Source organism: Sphaerodactylus townsendi, linkage group LG05, assembly GCF_021028975.2.
Source record: "Sphaerodactylus townsendi isolate TG3544 linkage group LG05, MPM_Stown_v2.3, whole genome shotgun sequence".
Classification (NCBI taxonomy): Eukaryota; Metazoa; Chordata; class Lepidosauria; order Squamata; family Sphaerodactylidae; genus Sphaerodactylus; species Sphaerodactylus townsendi.
This window is the reverse complement of record NC_059429.1, coordinates 22,002,634-22,021,316: the sequence shown is the minus strand read 5'-3', so window position 1 is coordinate 22,021,316 and position 18,683 is coordinate 22,002,634. Positions and strand designations below refer to the sequence as shown.

Below are 18,683 nucleotides of genomic sequence, written 5' to 3'. Positions count from 1 at the left end.
AATCCTGAGTCGTTTGGCTGCCACTTCAAGGAAACAGCCACTAGGGGGCCCGCTGTGTCAATCTGTTGCAGCAAAACTGACCAGGAGTCATCTCTAGCACCCGAACGCCTAACAGATTTATTGCAGTGTAATAAACCAAAGGGAGATATCTGTGTTTCCCAAAGTTCTCCTGATTGTTTTTCCTGCGGAGAGAGAGACAGTACATGTACACACCCTTATGATATGCGTTGGCTGTGTATTTAGCTGTGTCACCTTGAAATCTCGGACAGATAAAAGAGGTCATTGTTACAGGGACACAGCAGGCTAACAAACTATGTTTTTAAGACTCTTGCTGAATCAATTCCGCAGGGCTTGCAAGACAGAACTATTCTGCCAGGCCTAAAGTTGAGCGCAGCGTGATATGTCCATTTTGGCTGGTCTCTCCCCCCCCGCCTTTTCTTTTATCAAATTGGGGCGGGGGTAAGTTGGCCCACCCTTGGTTAAATTTTAGCACCATCTGTTTATAGTTTTATTTGGATTATGTATTTCATGCTATTTTAAATACTTTCATGTGATTTTATTGTATATGTATATGGGGTACTAAATCAAATTAATCATCATTGTCATCAAACCATTTTCTTGCAGGGACACAGGTTATAATCTGCCCCTTCCGTTCATTCCATGTTCTACCCCATAAAGCCCAGTTTGCCCTGTGTCCTCAAATATCCCCTACTGTGGTACAGCAGGGAATCCCATAGGGAAGCTTATGGGTTGATTCTGCATTGAATCTCATTGAGAAAGTAAACATGAGCCTATTTCCTTCTCCTTCTGCATAAATGACAGGAACAGGGAATTGAACGGTCAGATCCAGTCGCTTCTAGTTGAGCTGGAGGAGAAACTCGAAGACTGCAGGGCCCAGGAGATACAGCCAATGGAGCTCACGAGGGATTTTTTCAAAGCACACAGGTAATGCTAGGGAGGCACATCTAAGAATATCAGGAGTCCTTGCTGGATCAAGCCAGTGGGCCATTTCAGCCTGCATCCTGTTTTTCAACAGATGTTCTTGGAAGGACTACAAGCAGGGCACGGAGGCCAAATCCCCCCCCCTTCAGTTCTTGTCCCCCCTCCCCCCACCAAATGGCATTCACATATAGCAGTGATGGCGAACCTTTTCAAGTGCCCAAACTGCAACCCAAAACCCACTTATTTATCGCAAAGTGCCAACACGGCAATTTAACCTGAATACTGAGGTTTTAGTTTAGAAAAAATGGTTGTCTCCGAGGCATGCGTTACTCGGGAGTAAGCTTGGTGGTAGTCAGTGGCTTTGCTTTGAAGCAACCGTGCAACTCTTCCAACGGGTGAATCACGACCCTAGGAGGGTTTACTCAGAAGCAAAGCCCCCACTGCCAGCAACTGAGCTTACTCTCAGGTAAAGGATCACGCTTTAGTTCTTTGCATGAAAATCAGTGGGGTTTAACAGCGCTTAACAGGGTTACCTACATTGCTTCCCCAAAACTAGGTCTTAGGTGTAATGCTAATAATCGAGCCCAGCAGCCCAGGCCAGCCTAGATGTGTGGGGGGGCACTCTGTTTGCATGTGCCCACAGAGAGGGCTCTGAGTGCCACCTCTGGCACCCGTGCCATAGGTTCGCCACCACTGACATATAGACTGCCTCAGAACATGGGGTTTTCATCTAGCCATCACAGCCATGAGTAGACCTATGCTCTGTGAGCCATTACTTCCATAGTCTTTGAAAGAGGCCCCAAAGCCACGCCAACAGTTGAAAGCAGACTGAAATGTAATACTGGAATCTGGGCATGTTGCCTAAGATTTATCTTCTGTGGCACACACCCAATGCAAGCAAGATCAGAGGTCAAAAGGGATATTTCAATGGCATGCCTTGTAGGAGTCAACAGCCTGAGCAAAGCCAAAGCTCTCCTGAGAATGAAGCTGGATGAATCTGCTAGATGAAATTCGAGATCATGTTTGTTTTTAAACTTAGTATGTCAAGGGATTCAAAGGGAATTGCTTTGAGTTGGGGGGCAATGACTGATACATTGCCGCCAACTAAAACCTGTCTTTATGGGATACAATAACTTCTTAAGGAGCTCAGCAGCTCAAATTTCCTTCCGCTATCTACAGCTCCATCCTTTGCAGAGTTATTCCAATGTGAGAGTATTAAAATCAGTGGGGTTAGACTGAAGTGACTCTGCAGATGATTCACCTCTAACTTCCTTTACCTTCCCCTTTATCTGATAGTCAGCTTCCCTCAACATTCTGCGCCCCTCAACATTCTGTGCCCCTCAACATTCTGTGCCCCTCAACATTCTGTGATATCTTTTGGCATAGGGCCCCCATTAGAGGGGACCAGTTGGTATCTATAAGGATTTTCAGTATGGATAAATATTTGGGAAATTTGCCCCTGATGCAAATTGCCTTCTCTGGGATACTAGAAGCTGTTAGAGCTTGAGGAAGCCCAATGTCTCTTTTCTCCTTATCCTAAGGTATATTTCAGTAAGAATGGATTGTGTGGTGGTGATGCACTCCTAGCCAATCACGTTCCATTCTTACTGAATGTTATCTGGGACAGGAGAAATGGGGAAAGTGGGTATGCTCTTGCAAGATCCCCACCACCACCTCTCCTGTCCGAGCCGGCAGGGGTTGGGAAATAAGGGGGAAGGGAGAGAATGTGGTACTGCATGCAGAGCCAAGCTAGCACACAAGATCACTTCTCCTTCCTTCCTTCCTTCCTTCCTTCCTTCCTTCCTTCCTTCCTTCCTTCCTTCCTTCCTTCCTTCCTTCCTTCCTTCCTTCCTTCCTTCCTTCCTTCCTTCCTTCCTTCCTTCCTTCCTTCCTTCCTTCCTTCCTTCCTTCCTTCCTTCCTTCCTTCCTTCCTTCCTTCCTTCCTTCCTTCCTTCCTTCCTTCCTTCCTTCCTTCCTTCCTTCCTTCCTTCCTTCTGCCTGCCTGCCTGCCTGCCTGCCTGCCTGCCTGCCATCCAAACTCCTGCTGGGAAACAAGGGGGGATATCATTTACCACATCCAACTTTACTGCTAATTTTCTATAATTGACCCATAGCGGTCCTCAACATTCTGTGATTTCTAGAGGATAATGGGCCTGATCATTCATCATTGTTTTGTGGGAGGAGCGGTCTCTTATTAATTTACAAAGTAACGTGTTTCTGTATACATGGAAAATCCTGGCAAGTCTCCACAGTATGCAGAAAACTTTGTATGTTGGTATTCCCATTTTGATACCTGATATGACACCATCTAGTTCACTCTTAGAGATTACCGTGGGCTTGTTGACTTTTTCGAGCTGGGATGAGAACCCCAGAGTTTTTTTTCCCATATGAATCTACTTTCTCTCTGCAGCACCCTGGTCCTTGCTTACCGGGGGTGGGGGGGGGGGGGGGTGGGGGGGGGGGGGGGTGGGGGGGGGGGGGGGTGGGGGGGGGGGGGGGTGGGGGGGGGGGGGGGTGGGGGGGGGGGGGGGTGGGGGGGGGGGGGGGTGGGGGGGGGGGGGGGTGGGGGGGGGGGGGGGTGGGGGGGGGGGGGGGTGGGGGGGGGGGGGGGTGGGGGGGGGGGGGGGTGGGGGGGGGGGGGGGTGGGGGGGGGGGGGGGTGGGGGGGGGGGGGGGTGGGGGGGGGGGGGGGTGGGGGGGGGGGGGGGTGGGGGGGGGGGGGGGTGGGGGGGGGGGGGGGTGGGGGGGGGGGGGGGTGGGGGGGGGGGGGGGTGGGGGGGGGGGGGGGTGGGGGGGGGGGGGGGTGGGGGGGGGGGGGGGTGGGGGGGGGGGGGGGTGGGGGGGGGGGGGGGTGGGGGGGGGGGGGGGTGGGGGGGGGGGGGGGTGGGGGGGGGGGGGGGTGGGGGGGGGGGGGGGTGGGGGGGGGGGGGGGTGGGGGGGGGGGGGGGTGGGGGGGGGGGGGGGTGGGGGGGGGGGGGGGTGGGGGGGGGGGGGGGTGGGGGGGGGGGGGGGTGGGGGGGGGGGGGGGTGGGGGGGGGGGGGGGTGGGGGGGGGGGGGGGTGGGGGGGGGGGGGGGTGGGGGGGGGGGGGGGTGGGGGGGGGGGGGGGTGGGGGGGGGGGGGGGTGGGGGGGGGGGGGGGTGGGGGGGGGGGGGGGTGGGGGGGGGGGGGGGTGGGGGGGGGGGGGGGTGGGGGGGGGGGGGGGTGGGGGGGGGGGGGGGTGGGGGGGGGGGGGGGTGGGGGGGGGGGGGGGTGGGGGGGGGGGGGGGTGGGGGGGGGGGGGGGTGGGGGGGGGGGGGGGTGGGGGGGGGGGGGGGTGGGGGGGGGGGGGGGTGGGGGGGGGGGGGGGTGGGGGGGGGGGGGGGTGGGGGGGGGGGGGGGTGGGGGGGGGGGGGGGTGGGGGGGGGGGGGGGTGGGGGGGGGGGGGGGTGGGGGGGGGGGGGGGTGGGGGGGGGGGGGGGTGGGGGGGGGGGGGGGTGGGGGGGGGGGGGGGTGGGGGGGGGGGGGGGTGGGGGGGGGGGGGGGTGGGGGGGGGGGGGGGTGGGGGGGGGGGGGGGTGGGGGGGGGGGGGGGTGGGGGGGGGGGGGGGTGGGGGGGGGGGGGGGTGGGGGGGGGGGGGGGTGGGGGGGGGGGGGGGTGGGGGGGGGGGGGGGTGGGGGGGGGGGGGGGTGGGGGGGGGGGGGGGTGGGGGGGGGGGGGGGTGGGGGGGGGGGGGGGTGGGGGGGGGGGGGGGTGGGGGGGGGGGGGGGTGGGGGGGGGGGGGGGTGGGGGGGGGGGGGGGTGGGGGGGGGGGGGGGTGGGGGGGGGGGGGGGTGGGGGGGGGGGGGGGTGGGGGGGGGGGGGGGTGGGGGGGGGGGGGGGTGGGGGGGGGGGGGGGTGGGGGGGGGGGGGGGTGGGGGGGGGGGGGGGTGGGGGGGGGGGGGGGTGGGGGGGGGGGGGGGTGGGGGGGGGGGGGGGTGGGGGGGGGGGGGGGTGGGGGGGGGGGGGGGTGGGGGGGGGGGGGGGTGGGGGGGGGGGGGGGTGGGGGGGGGGGGGGGTGGGGGGGGGGGGGGGTGGGGGGGGGGGGGGGTGGGGGGGGGGGGGGGTGGGGGGGGGGGGGGGTGGGGGGGGGGGGGGGTGGGGGGGGGGGGGGGTGGGGGGGGGGGGGGGTGGGGGGGGGGGGGGGTGGGGGGGGGGGGGGGTGGGGGGGGGGGGGGGTGGGGGGGGGGGGGGGTGGGGGGGGGGGGGGGTGGGGGGGGGGGGGGGTGGGGGGGGGGGGGGGTGGGGGGGGGGGGGGGTGGGGGGGGGGGGGGGTGGGGGGGGGGGGGGGTGGGGGGGGGGGGGGGTGGGGGGGGGGGGGGGTGGGGGGGGGGGGGGGTGGGGGGGGGGGGGGGTGGGGGGGGGGGGGGGTGGGGGGGGGGGGGGGTGGGGGGGGGGGGGGGTGGGGGGGGGGGGGGGTGGGGGGGGGGGGGGGTGGGGGGGGGGGGGGGTGGGGGGGGGGGGGGGTGGGGGGGGGGGGGGGTGGGGGGGGGGGGGGGTGGGGGGGGGGGGGGGTGGGGGGGGGGGGGGGTGGGGGGGGGGGGGGGTGGGGGGGGGGGGGGGTGGGGGGGGGGGGGGGTGGGGGGGGGGGGGGGTGGGGGGGGGGGGGGGTGGGGGGGGGGGGGGGTGGGGGGGGGGGGGGGTGGGGGGGGGGGGGGGTGGGGGGGGGGGGGGGTGGGGGGGGGGGGGGGTGGGGGGGGGGGGGGGTGGGGGGGGGGGGGGGTGGGGGGGGGGGGGGGTGGGGGGGGGGGGGGGTGGGGGGGGGGGGGGGTGGGGGGGGGGGGGGGTGGGGGGGGGGGGGGGTGGGGGGGGGGGGGGGTGGGGGGGGGGGGGGGTGGGGGGGGGGGGGGGTGGGGGGGGGGGGGGGTGGGGGGGGGGGGGGGTGGGGGGGGGGGGGGGTGGGGGGGGGGGGGGGTGGGGGGGGGGGGGGGTGGGGGGGGGGGGGGGTGGGGGGGGGGGGGGGTGGGGGGGGGGGGGGGTGGGGGGGGGGGGGGGTGGGGGGGGGGGGGGGTGGGGGGGGGGGGGGGTGGGGGGGGGGGGGGGTGGGGGGGGGGGGGGGTGGGGGGGGGGGGGGGTGGGGGGGGGGGGGGGTGGGGGGGGGGGGGGGTGGGGGGGGGGGGGGGTGGGGGGGGGGGGGGGTGGGGGGGGGGGGGGGTGGGGGGGGGGGGGGGTGGGGGGGGGGGGGGGTGGGGGGGGGGGGGGGTGGGGGGGGGGGGGGGTGGGGGGGGGGGGGGGTGGGGGGGGGGGGGGGTGGGGGGGGGGGGGGGTGGGGGGGGGGGGGGGTGGGGGGGGGGGGGGGTGGGGGGGGGGGGGGGTGGGGGGGGGGGGGGGTGGGGGGGGGGGGGGGTGGGGGGGGGGGGGGGTGGGGGGGGGGGGGGGTGGGGGGGGGGGGGGGTGGGGGGGGGGGGGGGTGGGGGGGGGGGGGGGTGGGGGGGGGGGGGGGTGGGGGGGGGGGGGGGTGGGGGGGGGGGGGGGTGGGGGGGGGGGGGGGTGGGGGGGGGGGGGGGTGGGGGGGGGGGGGGGTGGGGGGGGGGGGGGGTGGGGGGGGGGGGGGGTGGGGGGGGGGGGGGGTGGGGGGGGGGGGGGGTGGGGGGGGGGGGGGGTGGGGGGGGGGGGGGGTGGGGGGGGGGGGGGGTGGGGGGGGGGGGGGGTGGGGGGGGGGGGGGGTGGGGGGGGGGGGGGGTGGGGGGGGGGGGGGGTGGGGGGGGGGGGGGGTGGGGGGGGGGGGGGGTGGGGGGGGGGGGGGGTGGGGGGGGGGGGGGGTGGGGGGGGGGGGGGGTGGGGGGGGGGGGGGGTGGGGGGGGGGGGGGGTGGGGGGGGGGGGGGGTGGGGGGGGGGGGGGGTGGGGGGGGGGGGGGGTGGGGGGGGGGGGGGGTGGGGGGGGGGGGGGGTGGGGGGGGGGGGGGGTGGGGGGGGGGGGGGGTGGGGGGGGGGGGGGGTGGGGGGGGGGGGGGGTGGGGGGGGGGGGGGGTGGGGGGGGGGGGGGGTGGGGGGGGGGGGGGGTGGGGGGGGGGGGGGGTGGGGGGGGGGGGGGGTGGGGGGGGGGGGGGGTGGGGGGGGGGGGGGGTGGGGGGGGGGGGGGGTGGGGGGGGGGGGGGGTGGGGGGGGGGGGGGGTGGGGGGGGGGGGGGGTGGGGGGGGGGGGGGGTGGGGGGGGGGGGGGGTGGGGGGGGGGGGGGGTGGGGGGGGGGGGGGGTGGGGGGGGGGGGGGGTGGGGGGGGGGGGGGGTGGGGGGGGGGGGGGGTGGGGGGGGGGGGGGGTGGGGGGGGGGGGGGGTGGGGGGGGGGGGGGGTGGGGGGGGGGGGGGGTGGGGGGGGGGGGGGGTGGGGGGGGGGGGGGGTGGGGGGGGGGGGGGGTGGGGGGGGGGGGGGGTGGGGGGGGGGGGGGGTGGGGGGGGGGGGGGGTGGGGGGGGGGGGGGGTGGGGGGGGGGGGGGGTGGGGGGGGGGGGGGGTGGGGGGGGGGGGGGGTGGGGGGGGGGGGGGGTGGGGGGGGGGGGGGGTGGGGGGGGGGGGGGGTGGGGGGGGGGGGGGGTGGGGGGGGGGGGGGGTGGGGGGGGGGGGGGGTGGGGGGGGGGGGGGGTGGGGGGGGGGGGGGGTGGGGGGGGGGGGGGGTGGGGGGGGGGGGGGGTGGGGGGGGGGGGGGGTGGGGGGGGGGGGGGGTGGGGGGGGGGGGGGGTGGGGGGGGGGGGGGGTGGGGGGGGGGGGGGGTGGGGGGGGGGGGGGGTGGGGGGGGGGGGGGGTGGGGGGGGGGGGGGGTGGGGGGGGGGGGGGGTGGGGGGGGGGGGGGGTGGGGGGGGGGGGGGGTGGGGGGGGGGGGGGGTGGGGGGGGGGGGGGGTGGGGGGGGGGGGGGGTGGGGGGGGGGGGGGGTGGGGGGGGGGGGGGGTGGGGGGGGGGGGGGGTGGGGGGGGGGGGGGGTGGGGGGGGGGGGGGGTGGGGGGGGGGGGGGGTGGGGGGGGGGGGGGGTGGGGGGGGGGGGGGGTGGGGGGGGGGGGGGGTGGGGGGGGGGGGGGGTGGGGGGGGGGGGGGGTGGGGGGGGGGGGGGGTGGGGGGGGGGGGGGGTGGGGGGGGGGGGGGGTGGGGGGGGGGGGGGGTGGGGGGGGGGGGGGGTGGGGGGGGGGGGGGGTGGGGGGGGGGGGGGGTGGGGGGGGGGGGGGGTGGGGGGGGGGGGGGGTGGGGGGGGGGGGGGGTGGGGGGGGGGGGGGGTGGGGGGGGGGGGGGGTGGGGGGGGGGGGGGGTGGGGGGGGGGGGGGGTGGGGGGGGGGGGGGGTGGGGGGGGGGGGGGGTGGGGGGGGGGGGGGGTGGGGGGGGGGGGGGGTGGGGGGGGGGGGGGGTGGGGGGGGGGGGGGGTGGGGGGGGGGGGGGGTGGGGGGGGGGGGGGGTGGGGGGGGGGGGGGGTGGGGGGGGGGGGGGGCGGTGTTGTTTGGCAGCTGTGTTTTATCAGTACGCACATGCATCTCAGCAGGAGCGTACTGCTCAGGGGAACATATGGGATCAAATGTCCCCAGGCTGCGGTCATTTAGTCGGGGGCGGAAAATTGGTCCCTACACCCCTGACTTCAAGACCTGTTGCAAAAAAAGTTGTTTGGTTGTGGTGGGGGAGGGAGGCCGCCCATGCGGTGGGCGGGCGGGCTCAGATTTTGCACCAGCTTCATTTTCCCTAGATACGCCTCTGCACCTCAGGCATTGAAAAGCAGGGCAAGGGGCAAGTGAAAGGAAAGAACAAAGTGTGTTTGGCACATGTGCTCTGCGCTGTACAAAGCTAAGAAATAAAAACAAAGGAGAATGGAGGGTTCTTCATACCTCGATTCCACTCTGGAAAAGAAGGCCAGGTAATATGAGAACTCCAAACATCTCAAAAGAGTAAGGAGAATTCTGGAAGCCTAAGTTAAGTATCCTTTTCTTTCTGTTTTCACATCTTGGCAACATCCCAGCTGCTCCAGAACAGTCTACCTGTACGCAGTTAAAGAGAACATATCCGAAACATGGGATTTGTGGGAAGGGAAGGGCCAAACTAGATGTGACAGTTATGGCTGCCAACAGGTCTGGAGAAAACCGTCATGTTCCTTTAAGAGAGGGCTTAATGTGTGGAAATGAGCAAGCATTTAATGGAGATTTCATGGAGGTAAAGACTATCTCATTAAGCCTGTGTTAAAGAGACAGGTTATATTTTTACCCTGCAGGCAGTTGGCAACATTAAAAGACATGGGGGAAAACCAACCTTATGTGTTCTTACACTGCAACATGAACTGAGATTCCCACAGTAACCTTAGTGGAGTTTGTCAAATACTTTGACTCTGGAAAGTTTATTCCTCAAAAATCTCTAATGTCTCTCAAGCGCTACTGGACTCAAATTTAGCTGTTGTACTGCAGAGCGGCATGGCTGTCCTCGGAAACATTGCTCAGTTTTGTGGCTTTCTCTCCCTGGTGCTGGCAGGTTCCCCCCCCCCCCCCAACCCCAATGTTCTCTCCAGCCCTGTGGGCCTTCTTAAAGTTCACAGGCAGCCTCTGGTATTGCTTGTCCCCCAATCCCGGCCTGGCCTTTCCGGCCACCTCCTCATTAACTAAGTCAATATGTTGTTCTCTGCAGCTGTCCCGTGGGGGAGACTCATTACAAAGATGTTGTGCTGGAACTGTGGGAAGACTCAGAGCTCCTGGGTGGGCCGGCTGCCCTTTTCTGTCCAGTTCCAGAGCATCTTCTGGTTCTTGTCTCTCTTCATTTTGGGACAGTGCTTGCAAACTGAGATATGCAATGTTTTGATAGAAGGTTGCACATCCCTTTGGCCCCTCCTGCACATGCAGAATAATGCACTTTCAATCCACTTTCACAATTGTTTGCGAGTGGATTTTGCTATTCCGCACAGTAAAATCCAGCTGCAAAGTGCATTGAAAGTGGATTGAAAGTGCATTGTTCTGCATGTGCGGAAGGGGCCTTAGAGCTCAATTAAAAGGTGTGGGGGGGGGGGAATGGCACCCAGGGCAACACCTGCCGAAGGAGCAGCCTGGCAGGGCGGGCCCGAGGGGTGCAGCAAAACTCCGATTTTGCACCGGGCTCCATTTCCCCTAGATACGCCTCTGAAAGGTTCTTAGGATCCCACAGAATTACAGTTCACAACAAAGATCAGTTCCCCTCGAGAAAATGGCTGCTTTGGTGAATGCTTTGGTGAATCGAGTTCCATCCTCGAATCTTTAGGAGTTTTCCTATCTGGCAGCCCTAGCTATATACTCCTGTCAAACGACATAAACATCGTAATTTGTTCACTGGAAAAACGGCAATAGTAGTTTTCAGAATGCGGATATTCTTGAGGTAAACCAATTGGTGGGAAACTGTGAAGATCAGAAGCATTATTAAAAAGCAGAGGCGTAGCTGGGCAAAGCTGCGCCAGGGGCGGCCTGCGAGTTTTCCATGTCCCCCTCCCCCGTGCCACCACTTACCGTACCTTCCAGGTATGACAGTGCTGCACGGGGATCCATGGGAGGTGGGCAAAAAGTTTGGAGGCCACCATCCCCCCTCTGCCCCACGGACCTCCTGCCCCGTTGGGTAGAGGAGGGTTCCCCTGCCTGGCGCTGCTGCCTCCCATGGCCACCATTTCCCCACCGCCCAATGGAGCAGGCTGCTGCCTGCTTCTTCTGGCAGAGGAATTTTTCTTGCCTAGCACCGCCGGCCACGGCCACCATTTCCCACCACCCTACGGAGCAGGCATTTGCCTGCTCCGCCAAGCAGAGGGGGTTTCCCCTGCCCAGCACCTCCGCCACCTGCAGCGCCTGGGACAAGCCGCCCCAGATGTCCCCGTTGGCGCTACGCCTCTGTTAAAAAGGCAGCTGGGATGAGAGAGCTTACACAGGGTTGCCAGCTTCTGTCTTGGAAATTCGTAGGGATTTAGAAGTGGAGCTTGAAGAGGTCAGGGCTTGGGAAGGAACCACAATGCCATACAATCCAGACTCCAAATCAAGCATTGTTTCTGGGGGAACTGATCAAATTCCAGGAGCTCTCCAGGCCGCATTTGGAGGTTAAGGAAAAACCAAAACAGCATACGCTGTATTAATGAGGTTGTGCAAAAATTGGCATGCGTTTCAACAGTCAATTATTATTATTCATCAGAGCAATGTTTGTTAATGTAGTAGTAGAAGAAGGAGAGTTTGGATTTATACCCCCTTTCTCTCCTGTAAGCAAACTCAAAGGGGCTTTCAAACTCCTTTCCCTTACTCTCCCCACAACAGACACCTTGTGAGGGAGGGAGGACTGAAAGAGCTCTGAAGAACTGTGTCTAGTCCAAGGTCACCCGGCAGGAATGTAGGAGTGGGGAAACAGATCCAGTTCACCAGATAAGAGTCTGCTGCTCAAGTGGAGGAGTGGGGAATCAAAACCAGTTCTCCAGATCAGAGTCCAGCTGCTCCTAACCACTGACTGTGGTAAAGTTACCAGAGCAAATAACACAGTTTTACATTGTTGTCACAGTAGACATAAGTCTGAAAATAAATTTAAGTATTCTGTCTCTTTAAATTCTTTTTCTGCTTTTTGATTTTCTGTCCTGGCCAGAACCTGTTTGTCCTTGTTCATCCAATGGCCTATTCAAGAGACCTTATGTATTCAAATACATAAAAACCAAATTAAATCATACATAGCACATTCAGTATCAAATTAATTGTTATTTTACAGAAATTAATCTTGTTTTCTTACTCGTAATCTCTGCTTAATTTTTTTCTGACCTTCATTTTCATGTGAAGATCACAGTTGATCTGGACACAATAACATATAATGATTAATACCACTATAAATTGCTAATCGTAATATTTCTTGCACAAAAAATATTTTCAAAAAATAATTTCAAAAAACATGTTTTACCTTGTTTTATCCTCTAACTGATATTTAGATTGATAGTTTCGTACATTGATAGCATGCACTCTGAGAATAATAACAATACGTTTACAATAAATAACAATAAACAACAAATGTACCCATAAATATTTTTTTCTGTAAAATTCATCTAAGACATTATACTACATTCATATAAAGCCTATTTCTATCACCACATACCTTCTCTGGGAACCGACTATCTAGGGACACAATACTATAATCCCTCAGATTTGGGACCTTAGGGCTTCCATTCTTATGGGCGTGTTGCATCTGAAGGCAATCTAAATAAAACTTGTCTAATCTAATTGAGCATTTAGCCCTCCTGAGGCAATTGTTTTCGATTAATGTATGTAACAATTCTCTGCCTTTAGTAAGGTGCATGGTAAGTCTTTTCTATAAGCCCATGAAATACCTGAGTTTTTCTGCTTTGTGCTGGCATTGCAAGAAATGTTCTACCATGGGCACATCTTTGATTTGGTTCTAAAGTTATGCTCCATAATTCTTATTCTTAGTCCTTCTAAAGATAACAATAGGTAATGATGAACAGCTGGAATGTCTGATAAAACATCCTGGTATTTATAAATCATTTTTCTAATGTTCATAGGGTGCTGTATATATTCAAAGGTACAGATAAGACATTTCTGACGCCTAGGTTCTTTAGTTTGGAGTAAGTTTACTCTATGAATAGCTTTTGCCCTGTTCTAGCTGTTCTGATGATAAAATCAGGATATCCCCTTTCTAAAAGCTGCTCTTCCAGTTCATTTGCTGCCTGATTAGGAAAGGCCTGAGAGGTACAGTTTTGTTTTCTCCTAAGGAATTTCCCTTAGGGGAAGTTTGCCTTTAATGTATATGGGTGGAAAGACCTGAAATGCAACAAAGTATTTTTATCCGTTGATTCTTTATATGAAGATATCTGTGTCTGGTTTTCTAAAGTAATATTAACAACTATCTAAAAAAGGAAGTGAAAAACTATTAAAGGTTCCTAAAAATGTAATGCTCTTGTTTATAGTGCTTAACATTGTGGGGAAAAAACCCTTTCTATCTCTATGGTCGATTCTGCTCTGCATAATATTAATAAAGTTTGTTGTGAATCCATTACTGTACATATTTGGATGACATGGCGTACACAGTCGCTGCCAAAGGGAGAAAACGTGCTTGGGGGACATTTCTGAAATGGCAGGCTATCACCCCAGTCGGCAGCTCAGCAGAAACTAAACTGACGGGAGAATGGCGGCAGGGCGGGAAAATGGCGGAAGAATGGGCGGCAGGGCGGGAAAAATAAAGCGTTGGGTGCCCATACCATTCCCTCAGTAGCAGGTTCAAACCTGGGCTTTTTCAAAAACATTGCGATTTTAGCGTTTTTTGAAAAACCCAGGTAGAGAGAAATATAAAGGGTCAATCCCACTTCGAGGAAGGGACCTGTGTGAAGTACTTCCCCAAACCGGGATACTTTCCTTCATCAACCCACTATATTTCTACCATGTGGAATCCACCTACGGTATTAGAAAAAAACAAAATAAGTATCTGTAACAAAAAGCTAAGTATTTGTGAAAGGGATTTAATGCTGGAATTACAAATATGTGTCTTTTCTAGCTGTTTCATAAATATATTAGTCATAGAGGGTGCCAAACTGCTTCCCATGGCACTTTTACTTTTAAGTAAAAGTCAAAATGAAACCTGAGGTAATTTTGTTCTAAATTCTAATACTATCACCCATTCCTCACAAACCTTTTAAAATGAGGCAGGAAATACAGCATTTCCTCCATGAAGTTCCACATTGTTTTTACCCCAAAATGTTTTATTTGCAGCCTGAAATGTTTTAAATGAATTCTCTTTTAAAACAATTCTCCAATTGACATCTTTTGAAAACATATTTGGTTCCTGTGCTATCTATTGACTCCTTTTCCCACACTTCTCTGCTTCCCTGAACTTCCCCCTCACCACCATTTTCTGGATTCACTGAGCCCCCACCTGCTTATTTGCAGCATTTCTACTTGAGGGGAACAATCTTTGAAGCTACTGTAAAGGTATACGGTGAGGAGAGACCTATAAAAGCAAGAGTCATTCTGAAGCACTGAAGTAACTCGATTCGGGCCAGAGTTGTAACCAAAGGGGGAAATCATGTAATGGCGCCCATGTATCATTTTGAAGGGGTGAGTGCAGGCGTATGTTGTTGTAAAGGGGGCATGGGGGGTGATTTTGAAAACGTTTTAGGTGTGCAGAAAGAGCCTATGTCCAACAGATCCATTTGGAGGTTGGCAACCATAGCAGATCAATATTTCCCCCAATTTTTCCTGTAGACCTGTTGATTGAAATCCTTGTATATGGAAGTCCAGTGGCATGGATGTCTTTGCCTCTATTTTACAAAAGTATGCATTTCATGCAAACAGCTAATTGTAATAATGGTTCTTTAGAACTATTATCTCTCTCCGAACAAGTTTTTCTAGAGCAGCCTGAAATGCAGATTTCCCCACATTGTGCAATTCATCTAGATCCAGTCTAGTTAATGAAGCTGGACTGGTTGTACTGACAGCTAGAGAAGGAGAAGGAGGAGAAGAAAAAGAAGGAGGAGGAGGAGGAGGAGGAGGAGGAGGAGGAGAAGGAGAAGAAGGAGGAGGAGGAGAAGGAGAAGGAGAAGCAGCAGCAGCAGCAGCAGCAGCAGCAGCCAAGGTTTTAGTCTAAAACTAAATAATAATGGTTCTTTAGAACTATTATCTCTCTCCGAACAAGTTTTTCTAGAGCAGCCTGAAATGCAGATTTCCTCACATTGTGCAATTCATCTAGATCCAGTCTAGTTAATGAAGCTGGACTGGTTGTACTGACAGCTAGAGAAGGAGAAGGAGGAGAAGAAAAAGAAGGAGGAGGAGGAGGAGGAGGAGAAGGAGAAGAAGGAGGAGGAGGAGAAGAAGGAGAAGCAGCAGCAGCAGCAGCAGCAGCCAAGGTTTTAGTCTAAAACTCTAACCACTACACTTCACTGGCTGTCACATCTGTGTGTGCATAAAGTGCCATCAAGTCACAGCCAATTCATGGCAACCCCAAAGAGTTAACAAGGCAAGGGACTAACATCGCCTTGCTTCTGCATAGTGACCTTAGTGGTCTCCCATCCAAATACTAACCAAGCTCAACCCTGCTTAGCTTCTGAGGTACCCAAGAATAAAACTCTCACATCTATGTAAACATGGCACAGGGTTGCCGTCTTCTGGGTGGTGGCTGAAGATCTCTCCAGCTTACAACTGATCACCAGGTGACGGAAATAAAATTTCCTAGAGAAAATGGGCCCTTTAGCAGGTGTACTCTATGGCATTATAAACCACTGGATTTCTTTCCTTCTCCAGTCCAGCCTAATCTCCAGGAATTTCCCAACCCAGAGCTGGCAACTTGAAGCACAGAAACCAACCACACTGAAATCAATGTTTTTTTCCACAGCAATTTCAAGCATGAAATGTTGGTTCCTTTCCATGTGTTCTTTTTTTGCTTCCTAAAAGCTCCACTTTGTTCCTCAACTAATTTTGATCTCTACCCAATCCCTCAGTAAACCTCCCTCCTGCCTAATAAAGCAAACGCTTTTGGTGAACTGACCGGTTAGGATACAAGCCCCGCTTTCCAAATTCAAAAAAAAGCAGTAGTGAGCCGAGATCTCTGTGGAAAGCTAGCGAATCTTGGCTTTATTTATTCATTTATTTTTTAATTTATTTATTCGATTTGACAAACCGCCCTACCCCCAAAGGGCTCAGGGCGGTGTACAGCAAAACAACAACAAACACAGTAAAAACAAATCGAATAATCCTTACTTAAAAATAATACAAAACCTTAAAACTATAGCAGCAGAGGAATGTAACTGGGGGATGGGGGAGAATATTAAGTAGAGGATTAGGTAAAATAAACAAACGTACAAGAAAGGTTTAAATGTACAACCTCTGTCCCCAGTCCTGCCACCCATAGGTTAGGGAAAATTTCTGGCAGGAAGATTAGAAGCTCTCTCTCTCTCTCTCTCTCTCTCTCTCTCTCCATCGCTAGGCACTAAAGAAATCAGTCGTCAGGAGGCAACTGACCAGCTCCAAAGCGCTATTAATTTCCCTTGCTCCAAACACACTGCTTTGAAGATGTGCATTGCACGGGGCCACAGTTCAAGTGTCAAAGGGCAACTAAGGGAAAGCTGGCACTGTTTTTGAGAGGCAAATACAAACATGGCAGAGTATGCTGCTGGAGTCTGAGTGGACAGGTCATGACATAGCAAAAGATGAGGTTGAGGGGGACCGGCGGGTGGAGGGCTTTGCATTCCTCATCCCTGCCCCTATGACCCCCAAATCCCTACTTGGATTTTGCTTTGTCAGGGCACAAATCAAACGCCTGCTTCTATCTTTTCATACCAGTGGCTGTTGGCCACATACTGCATTGGTTTGCTGTAAAATATGCACCTTTTGGAAGTGCGGCAGCAAAAGGCATTCTGAGTATCTTATACTTTACATTTGCTTATTATTTATTTATTTATTTATTTATTTATTGTTATGCCTTTCTCCCCTGTGGGACCCAAAGGGGCTTACATCTTTCTCAATTCCTCACAACACCCTTTTGAGGTAGGCTAGGCTGAGTGTGCATGACTGATCCAAGGCCACTCGGCAAGGGTCCATGGTACGAGTGGGGATTTGAATTGAATCTGGTTCCCAATCTGACATTCTTAACCGCTACGCCACACTGGCTCTCGTCATGCATATGATCTGCATAGATTTGTGCAGTAATAAATCAGCATTGAGTCTAGGGTTTCCAGCTCTATGTGGGGTGGAGCCTGGGGCAGAGGCGTAGCTCCAAGGGGGCAGGGAGGTGTGCGACACACCGGGCCTGGGGTGCGTGGCAAGGGCGTTCTGGGGGTGTTCCGGGCAGAGGACACGTCAGTGCACTGTGCACTTTCCCCCCTTGCTACGCCTCTGACCTGGGGAAAGCAGGGTTTGGGGATGAAAGGGGACCTCAGCTGGGTATATAGTGCAAAGCAGCCATTTCCCCCAAAGCAATATGGCCTGGAGATCAGTTGCAATTCTTTGCAATCTCCAAACCCCACCTGGAGGTTGGCAACTTGCTACGTACATAATTTTTAAATGATGTACATTATACTCATAAAATTGCAAAGAAAGTCCAGTAAATGAACAGTAAACAAACCTGGGGAAACCCAATCCCTTTTGCAAGAAATTACAAAAAGGTACATTTTGCTTGTCCTCAGAGCCAAATTGGGTTGGAGGTCCAAATTTGGGACCAGTTTCAGAGGCTGGAGATATCAGGAATTGTCTGCGGCCCCAGAGCCAAAAGAGGCAGGGAGGAGACAGAATCAGGTGTTGAAAAAGCAAGAGCACCTCAACTGAACTGCCCTTACTCCCCCATCAGTTATGTAAGGTGTAAAGTTAAATGACTGCAAAACCAGTATTCGATAGCAGGCAACCCAAAAAATAATCACACAAACTGACCTGGCAAAGCTGTCCCAGGAACTTTTTTACTGCTCAGAAACAAACCAACCCCATGAAGTGCTCCTTGGGACTGGCACAGCTAGAGGTTGGGCTATGATCCCGGAAGCCATCTGGTTGAACTTGCCCAAAATTCACAAGCTGCCTTAACTTCAAGCAGCTTGGTCTACCACTCCTGGTATCAGCCTCCTACCTGGTAGAGCCCTTGACAGGAGAACTGTGATCATAAATACTATTTAAATAAGGTCTTTCGTGAGATGCCTATCTTGGGAAACAACGGCTGTTTTTAATTGTATTTATGGAAGCTGTATTTATGATGATTTTATATATATTGTTTTATGTTTTACACCGCCCAGAGCCCTTCAGGGATGGGGCAGTATATTGAATAAATAAACAAACAAACAAACAAACAAATATAATAATAATAATAATAATAATAATAATAATAATAATAATAATAATAATAATAATAATAATAATAATAATAATAATAATAAGCATTTTCTTCAGTTTTCGAAACTCATCACTGTTGGATAACAGTGTTGGATAACACTGTTGGATAACACCTTCACCCCGTGCCACATCAATAGTTTACATATAGTTTATATATTTTTCAGTAATAATCTCTCTCTCTCTCTCTCTCTCTCTCTTTTCCTTCCTTCCCTCCCTTCCCCCCATGCCTCTTTTATACCTTTCCTTCCTATTGTCCTTTCCCAGACCTGAATCTGGATCGATAAGGTGCTCCCGCCTTCCGCCCCCAGCTATCTGTCTGTCTGCCTGTCTCTCTCATCTCTCAGCACTCCTGGGAGCCATCCTGCACAGACATTCTGTCCCTGGAGAATTGGCACACTACACCGCCCCCCCCCCCACCGGTTTGCAGGTCAGTTTCCAGATTGCCTTCCCAGGCCTTCTCCTCTGGCTGTTTTGTTGTTGTTGTTGGGAGGGGGGCAACCATCCCTGCTTGCATCCCCCCCACCTCATCTCCTCCCCCCTATAGAAGGTTTCCCAGGGGATGCGGCCTAGCCAGTGGTGACAGCCACGATAGAAGGGTTGACCCACAGGTTGAAGGTCAGCGCTCTCTCCTCCAGTGCCCTTTTCAGATTCAAATTGAGGCCAGGGGGCTTTGTGTGGGCAGGTCAAGCTTGATCGAGAGCGGAATGAAAAAAGGTTGGGGCCAGGAGGACACTTTATCAGCCTCTCCTGGGCTCTGTTTGCCAACGCCTGCGAGACGGAGCAGCATCCACTGAAGAATAAACAAAAGCTCTCCATGTTCAGTTTCCCAATGAAGCCTTAACCTGGTGTCGTGGAGACATAGGAACAGTCCTGCAGATCAGGTCCATCTCACCCAGCATCCTGCTTCCAAGAGTGGCCAGCCCTCCCCTGTCATTGGTCCCCAGAATCAAAGGGAAGAGGGAGGT

At 57.9% G+C, this 18,683-nt stretch overlaps 1 protein-coding gene across 1 annotated transcript in view; it reads left to right on the top strand.

The window, feature by feature from the left end:
• The window catches only part of USHBP1 (USH1 protein network component harmonin binding protein 1), a 67,545-nt gene that overhangs the window by 28,355 nt on the left and 20,507 nt on the right, over window positions 1–18,683 (top strand). Inside the window, exons 14-17 of the mRNA XM_048497810.1 lie at window positions 823–945; window positions 3,353–3,376; window positions 9,545–9,612; window positions 10,402–10,495. Of these exons, the coding sequence (XP_048353767.1) occupies window positions 823–945; window positions 3,353–3,376; window positions 9,545–9,612; window positions 10,402–10,495 (309 nt within the window). The remainder of the gene's footprint in view (window positions 1–822; window positions 946–3,352; window positions 3,377–9,544; window positions 9,613–10,401; window positions 10,496–18,683) is intronic.